The sequence below is a fragment of the Oncorhynchus keta genome, chromosome 5, assembly GCF_023373465.1.
Source record: "Oncorhynchus keta strain PuntledgeMale-10-30-2019 chromosome 5, Oket_V2, whole genome shotgun sequence".
In the NCBI taxonomy this organism is placed as follows: Eukaryota; Metazoa; Chordata; class Actinopteri; order Salmoniformes; family Salmonidae; genus Oncorhynchus; species Oncorhynchus keta.
Window position 1 is genome coordinate 8,387,701 of NC_068425.1, and position 8,745 is coordinate 8,396,445.

Consider the following 8,745-nt stretch of genomic DNA (forward strand, 5'->3'; position numbering starts at 1 on the left):
TCCTTAACTCCTTCTCGGGTTCTACCCAGAGTGGCACGTTTTAAATACACATAACCAAAACTTTTAATTTTCATAAACGTATGAGATGAAGACTTCAAGATAAACATTGCCATAGGGTCATCTTAATGGATGCTAGGGTCTCGGGCTATCTTCTTCAGGGAACCATGTGTACACTTGGCCAAATTGACTCCTTTCCTTCAAGTACAATTCAAGACAAATGCTCCGGCGCACGAGACATATTTTGAACACATGCTCCTCCTAAAAGATGAAATGAATTTGGGAAATATGAAAAGGCTCAAACTTGTTTTGTTCTCACTCACACGCAGAGAAGGCGCATATGCACCCTATGTTGCGCACTCTCGAGACCTTCTCACTGTCTAAAATGAATTGGCTATCATAAATACAATTGCTTTATTTTCATTTTAATCGCATATCAATTCCATGACGTTATCAATAGCAGTAAAAAAGTGCCGAGACATTGTTCTAATGTAAACTATTTTTTAATACGAATCCAACATCAGCAGTGCTATCTCACAGATAAACAACACAGGACTGAATACAATTTACATGAGAGACACAAGAGATTAATGTGATATAAAAAAAAGACTGAGAGGGGGTTAGTAATTTCTGGAGTCGGTGCTTACAGCGTTGTTGTTACTTTGTAAGTCGCTCTGGATAAGAGCGTCTGCTAAATGACTTAAATGTAATGTAAATGTAAAAATGAAGAGTCCAACTGAGATGACCTGAAGGCCTCTATAATGAAATCTGCGAGGCTCGAGCGCATGGAGAGAATAGGGTCTAATGCTCCTTAATATTCAGAATGAAGGACAGCCATGCGCGCGACTCCAGAAACGCCACCCATTTCATATCTCACTGAAAATGCATCATAAGAGTTTCCCAGGATGTTTGTAAGTACTCCCACAAACAAACAAACAAAAATACATGTACACCAAATAAGTACATCATTCCTTATTGTATCGACAACACGGTTAAATCAATTAACGCTCAATACATTCTGGACAAGAACATGTAAACAATATCTAAAACTGGAAAAATGACTTCTGCTCATTCAACTCCGATGTCATTTCCCAAAACACCCATTTTTAACATATGCAACTCATTCCAATTAAAACAATCGAGGTTATTCACCTAGGTCTATTTACAATCAATTAGAAATATTACCATCCAAAAACTGCTTTTCTTCAAATAGATTTCATTTTCAAAACACACAAACGTAAAGAAATAAATTACATTTCAGTATGATATTAGGCATGCGCTAACAATGTAAACATTTTTATTCTTAGACAATGTAGGCTTGTTTTTCTTCGACGGATGTTATATCCTGTATTTAAGCGCATATGAGTAAATCTTTTTATGGCATATATCAAAACGAGAGAGAGTGTAAACGGGCGGGTTATTGAAGGCCCTTTCATTTCCACGTAAATGTTTAAAAACGTTCCACTGTTAGAATGCACAGTCATTAGATGAATGCAAGTTGGCTACAGGCCAATGGGTCTGCTGACCTTATATTGGCAGACCGAACTATATAAAACTAGGCTTAATCCCAATCACGAACAAGGTTCCATATTGAATGTGAACTAGCATGTTGTATATGATGGTTCAAGGAAATATACCATGTCGCGCTATCTACCCGAAAACACGTATTCCTGATTAATTTCCACATCAAAGTAGTCTAAAATATTTACTCTCAGTAGCGGCTTAAACTCTTTAAGTTATATTTTTAGCAATTACTCAACGAAATAGTAACATTGGCCGCAAGGAAATGTTAAAGGATAAATACCCCATAGACCAGGGTTCTCCAACCCTGTTCCTGGAGAGCTACTGTCCTGTAGCTTTTCACCCCAACCCTCATCTACCGTACCCGATTCTAATATTTAGCAGGTTGATAAGCTGAATCAGGTTAGTTACAACTGGAGTTGGAGTGAAAACCTACAGGAAAGTACCTCTCCAGGAACAGGGTTGGAGAGCTATGCCATAGACCTTTCCATATGAAACCCTTATTAGGTTATTACGCACTTTTACGCACAAGGAACTTGAAGGTAAAATGATGCACATGTAGAAAAAAGAGATACATATAAGAGTGTGCACATACCTGTTGAGTTAGTATTTAAAGGGATTACAACAAATACATGGAACCCTGATATTTTACTAAATACGAGCCAGTCAAAGGGGCTCTGGGGGATGTGACTCTACAAGGAATTATAAATAATACACTAATAATAATAATAATAGGCCAACCCCTTACACTAGCTTATTAATCGATTTACAATATAACATAATTGGGGCGACTGAGTTGGGGGAACTGCTGCTCGAATAATAAAATAATGTATTTTTCGTGAAAGACCAGTTATGTCCGGCGCATCTATGGAGCTGAAGAGAGGAATGGAGCGGCGAAAAAACTAAAAGATAAGAATAAATGCAGGTCGCACACTCCCTTTAACTACAACCGTTTCTCTTATGTATTAATGACCACACGGAACCGACGTTTCAGCACCTCCATGCCTCTCCTGATGAAGCGTTGGTGTCATGCGTAAAGCAATAAATAAGTGCTAAAAGTAGTGCTTGAGAAAGAGCCGCGTGAATCCACCCTCCTTTCTACTATATAATGTAATATATGCTATTTAGCAGACGCTTTTATCCAAAGCACTTACAGTCATGCGTGTATCCATTTTATGTAAGGGGTGGTCCCGGGAAACAAACCCACTTCCCTGGCGTCACAAGCGCCATGCTATACCAACTCAGCTACAAAGGACCATAAGAGTTTGCTCTACTGGTCTGCGCTTCTATAATATCAGAGGGTGTTTTTCACATCGATATGTAAAATAATAAAAACAAGCTTCCTGCACCCCCACTTTACCCATGACAGTCCATGTATGCCTATTTAAGGAAAAAGTCACGCGAAAGCAGACTCTTTGTGATGGTGGTGTTTTTAATATAACTCCCTTTTTTTCTTAATCCTTGGGTTGGTCCTTATTCATTTTCTTCATTTTCATCCGTCGGTTTTGGAACCATATTTTGACTTGTCTCTCGGTCAAGTTCAGCGAGCGTGCTACCTCATGCCTTCTGTCCCGGGTGAGGTACATGTTGAAGAGGAACTCTTTCTCGAGCTCGAGGGTTTGGTATTTCGTGTAAGGGCACCGCTTCTTCCTGGAAGAACGGGCATGCAACCAGTTGGCAGAGGGGTCATCTGCAAGGGAAAGTCAGACAGACACCTTTAGTAAATGGCAAACAAACACAGACCAGAATAGGCCCGAGACTAGCAAGCCTAATAACATAACTAAATACAAACATGCTTGCGTAATAACCAGATTTCCATGCCAATGCTATACATAATTGAGTTAAAGTGATATCAAAAGCCAAGTATCATATTGCTCCAAATGGAACAGTGTTCGGTAATGTAATGGAGCAGAGAAGAGAAGAGAGGAAAGTAGTTCCTCACCTCCCCTCAGGCCGAAGGTGACCTTTGTGGGTCTTGTAAATGGCTTTAGAGGAGAGGCAGTTCCTTCACTGTACATGTTTACCATGAAAGTACTTCCTGGACCGCAAGGTGTCTTTTCACGTTACCGTAACAATATCATACATGGGGAAACACAAAGAGAATGGAAAAGGTCCTCGTGTTCCTCACCCTACTAGATCTTGAAAATCACTCTGTTTGTGAGAAGTGCACTCTACGTGGATGGAACACTTGGAATGTGATGTTATCTCGTAAACTATGGTGAAAACCTCCAATCATTGCAATGCACTCCACCCTTCAGCTTGGTTAGCAGGCCTCAGCCGAATGCAATTAGGGAAGAAAGCACAGCATCCTCATGAGGAGAAGCGATCCTCCCCCAACAGAGCCAAAAGCATTCGAACTATGAGAGACGTATAGTGAGCAACAGAGGCTAACCCAAACAAAAATGCAGTCCCCCTCAAATGCGGTTGCTTTGGAAAGTGGATGATCTCCTTTTTATGGGAAATGTTCCAGGGGAAATATTTCTTGCTGTCTCCGTGGAGACGCCTCTCCTCTCTGGTGGCTTTCTCGGGAATGCATGCCATGTATTTTCATGTAGGCCCATCTACATTTCTTCTCAGTTGCTTTTGGTATAACATCACTGTGTAGAGCCTGCATGTTGGGCTGGCTACCTTGGCATTCAAATGGCCTTGAAAAGCTTAAACTGAGAATACCGTGATTACTCAAAAGGCAGTGGGGATATAAATCTCCCAGGCATGGCATTGGAACGATTGCATCTGCAAGTGGACACCAATACCTGTTTCGGGGCACTAGAGGTAGAAGTGGGCTTTGTGACACGCAAAGTGGTGCTTCGCATTCCCCAAGTACATAATCACCTAGTGTCATTCATCCCGTGCAAAGACAGGGCTTTTCCTGTCACTGCATGACAAACCATCCAGTGCTATTCCATAACGCGTATGGATCTGGGCATTTCTACAGATAAAAACAAATCTGGGCTCATTGAAGCCGTTGGCCATTTCTCCTAGGCTACATACATGTAACCAATGTAGGGAAATCCAATCGGCCCATGCCCCTAGAAACGCACTTTAATACCACATCAACGGTCTCCAATATCCTAAATCGTATGATGAAATCCTATTTTTATCATGAAAGGAAATAACCCCCCGGGGATGATTGATAACCCTGTAAACCTATCCGTTGCCGGCGGACACGTTGGAGATAGAGGAGTGCCATCTAAATACTTATGAGACAGCTCAAAGACATGATCTGCAACAATGCAAGTTTAAGAGGGTATTGTCGCTGGATAATCATGGGGTGGGGGTCTGATTTGTGACGAATGTTGGAATGGAAAAACAAAATGGCTACAGACCGTTATAATACCACCATGTCTCTTTGCAATTTTACCTTAATAGTCTGAGAAATTGACCTTTCGTATATGCCAAGAGAGATTCGTTATTGAATTTCTCTACGATAAGGTTGCATCGTATTTTATATATTTTTTTCCCGAACTGTCCCAGGGAGCCAACATACAACAATTAATAGTGATGTTGGCTGGTCTTATAACTTAATAAACTTCTGGGGCAATAACTTTTTTCACTCACGAGCCGCTGCTAGCACAAAGAGGGACGTGTAATTCCCAACTTCATTGCCTTTGCACGTAGTTTATTCTGGAATGCCGCCCAGGACAACACAAAGGGGAATTCTGTTGCGCACCATCCATGAACCCATTTTGTGGATTAAAAGCAATGTTCGTCTCCACCTTCAGTCCATGCTACTCGAAAATGACCATCAGTCAGAACCTTGACCCATCCAATTAAGGTTATGCCTCAGCCTATATCTCTGTTTCCCGGTGCACCAAAACGTTACCGGGCGAGCACGCACAGCCTATTTCAACAAGACTTTGCAGAGTAGCACACATAAATAGGTTTCTACTCCGGCTCGGCTCCAGGCTTGATTAATAGCCAGCCTGATCTTATGAGGCAGTGTTGGTAAAGGACAGAAAATTATTTTTATTCTGTCAAGGCAACCATAGGCATGGCTAGAACAGTGAGTCAACTGAGAGTAGTGACCGACATCCTCCACATAATGTCATATAGCTCAGACAAATGAGTCTGCTAGTAAAAAAACAAAACAACTGAGAGTCTCACTTGGAAAATGTTTCAGATTCTTTTTCTGGTGTCAAAGAGAAACTCTTGCCCACTCAACAGTCCCAAAGGCATCAATAAAACTTGCTTTCCAGAAAATGTCGTCAATGCGGTTTCTTTGCCAAAATAATAATTGAAGAAACGAACATATAGCCCAATCCCCCACACTCCACCTTCTAAACGACATTAAAGGTCTATAAATAGACTACTGCCATCAGACGTGAATGAAATAAAGACACGTTTCCCCTTAGAGAGGATATTTACACTCAAATATTGACTAGAGTTCTGCATTGGATAGACTCTTGGCACATAGTTCAATACAGGGACGTTTTTCTTGAGGTGTTGTTCAGTTATTACTGGATTAAAACAAGCTGCTGAGAAAATGAACGGCACTAAAGTGCAATTGAGCGCAGAGAACCTGTTCTCAGAGGCTGTGTGCCAAAACTTACACAACTCAGTGTGAAAAGGGCTGCAGTAAAATTATATTCACTACCAGTTGGTCCCCAAAACTAAGGCAGGTCAGCGCAGAAAATCGCGCACGTGAAATGTCGCACTAATCCAAAACAGAGTATCATCCATACCTTGACTAGATGTATGTATAAATGTATGATAATAATTCGAACGTAAACATACATAGTAAATTAGACGCACACTACGGGAACCAGATTTGGTAGTGAGCCTCTATGACTCGCAATCTCTTTGTTCCTGTTTTATGGCCGCATTAAAAGCTTTACAGACTGTTCACTTCCTCGTTTTATAACTTACTTTGATCTGGCCCGTCTTTGTCTTCGCTAACTTCACAAATATCCTTATTGTCCTCGAATCCGGAGCCCTGGCTGGAATTCATCTCTCTTGCCGAAGAGGATTCCAAAATGTACTCGTGTCCACCGATTTTGGGGGGTTCCCCGAGGTGTCCCAGTAGCGGCTCCATCTTGACCTGTCCCTGCCCGGGGAGGGACTCCGAGCGCGGAGCGCAGTCGAGCCAAGTGCGTATGTATCGGGTGTCGGTGGAAGGCACGGGCTGAGTCGGGATGTATGGATGGTAAACCGCTGGTAAGCCATTGGAGGCATGGGGGCTGAAAGGGCTCCACGACGAGCTAAAAACTGGAGGTTTAGGCTGGAAGCTACAAGAGGGGAATTCGGGATGCTCGCCATGTCCCCCCGGTTGCCTGGAGTTGGAATACTGTACATTGGAAAACCTGGCTGAAGTCGGATCTTCGCTCTCGTGACTTATTATAGAGTCCACATAATAGTTGCTCAGAGTTCCAGAAATTGACATTCTCGGACATTATACAAAACACGGTTCATTGAATTCAAAACATGTAAGGACAGAAGTCGTTTTTTTTACGCGACTCCCCTTCAACGAGCGCACGAACAAAGTAGAGCTGGGTTGCTGGGGCTGTGCGCTCGGAGCGAAATGATTGGTCAGACTTTTTTCACGACCCTGATAAAGCGTCAATGGGGCGTAAATCAATCCGCCAAGGGGCTGCACCTCTCCTAGCACTGTACATATTTTCCTCTCTAAATAAATTGTCTTGTTTATGCAATATGCAAAATTGGAGTGCGTCCATATATATGTGGGTATCTATAGGCTGTCGTAGAAATATCCAGTTAAATTATGGATCCCAAGGATATTATAAATGCATATTGGAAACAATGGACGACAAATAAGCGACCACATTATTTTCTTAATCAAACTGATACATGCATGCGTTTTATGGAACAAGGCCATTGAATACAATAAGCCTTATCCAATATATTACGTGTATGAATGCCCAATACAGCATCAGAATCAAAGTAACATCACAATACTATTAAGGCGCCATTATTTCTCTATCGCTTTCATCTCTGGATATCAAATCAAATGCATCTCTCTTGCCTATCACGTTTTATGTTTCAAATCTTCAGGTTTTAGACCTTTATTAGTTTGTTTTCTTCAAACTTCCGTCTGAGTTTCCTCTGGTGTAGGAAATGTCTATGTTCATGCTTTATTGGCAGATTAACAGTCATGTTTCTTAACGAGCGCATTAAACACTACTGCGTGCCAATCCCCTGTCTTTATAGAATAAACTACTTGAACTTTTTTGGTCGTTTAATACTATAATAAAATGCTACATCAGGCAGCTTTGATTTTTATAGACCTGATATATCGCCTGTGGCGGGGACCGTAAACGACTCTGCTGTAGCATTCCTGCCACTGACAAAAACGCTCACTTCACACTCAGACACAGAAAGTAAACACGGAAGAAATGAGACTAATGAGACTACACCAGGATATTCTAAAACCCAGCGGAAGATAACCATTTTACTGTTACAGGGGAAAGCAAAGAAGACTCGTAAGTTAACGGTTTTGGAGACAGTTCATATTTATTTCTGGCGGCTTTCCACGTATTGTGCATGACTTGTCACATTCAAGCGGGTCAAAGCTTTGGCCTCGGCCTTCACTGCTCTCTCTTCCTTCCACTGGCTCAGGTGCGAGCAACTAATGCATTTCAGCTTCAGAATAACTTCTATCAAGCGCAAAAAGTACAGCAATATAGAAATACCTACGGCTGATAAAACTTTGCCTTGTGTTTGCACTCGAACATGTCTGCAGATTTATTGAGCACTAAATAGCCTAACAGCTGTTATGTTGAAAATATAGGATAATTGCAAAACACGAAAACATGCGAAAAGGGTATTGGGTAGATGAGACTCATATGTAATGTGATTTGAATGTTTTTCACTACATAACTTTGGGCCAGTAACCGAAAGGTTGCTAGAACGAATCCTCGAGCTGACAAGGTACAAATCTGTCGTTCTGCCCCCACTGTTCCTAGGCCGCCATTGTGAATAAGAATATGTTCTTAACTGACTTGCCTAGTTAAATAAAGGTTAAATAAAAAACAGCATTGCATGTTGCCTTCCACTGGCTTGAATGTTGCAGTGATCATGTAATTAACGAACTCCACCAAATACCCGCTGTGCAAAGTGCCAACAATTTAATTAGATACATTGGAGTAGTAAACATTGAAAACATTATCTGCAAACCGCACGAAATGTTTTTTAAAAAATGTCAAGAGAAACGTTTCATTAATTGTTGTATACTATCGTAGTAGACTATAATGCATTGAGCATAAAAATGTA

General features: G+C 41.3%; 1 protein-coding gene across 1 annotated transcript; it reads right to left on the bottom strand.

Moving 5' to 3' along the window:
• Positions 1 to 459: 459 nt before the first annotated feature.
• LOC118370464 (homeobox protein Hox-B9a-like) lies at positions 460 to 7,045 on the bottom strand. Its single transcript, XM_035755471.2, has 2 exons — positions 6,385 to 7,045; positions 460 to 3,208 (listed from the first exon to the last, which is right to left on the bottom strand). The coding sequence occupies exons 1-2, from the start codon at positions 6,896 to 6,898 to the stop codon at positions 2,973 to 2,975; spliced, it is 750 nt and encodes a 249-aa protein (XP_035611364.2). The 5' UTR covers positions 6,899 to 7,045; the 3' UTR covers positions 460 to 2,972.
• Between the last annotated feature and the right edge of the window lie 1,700 nt (positions 7,046 to 8,745).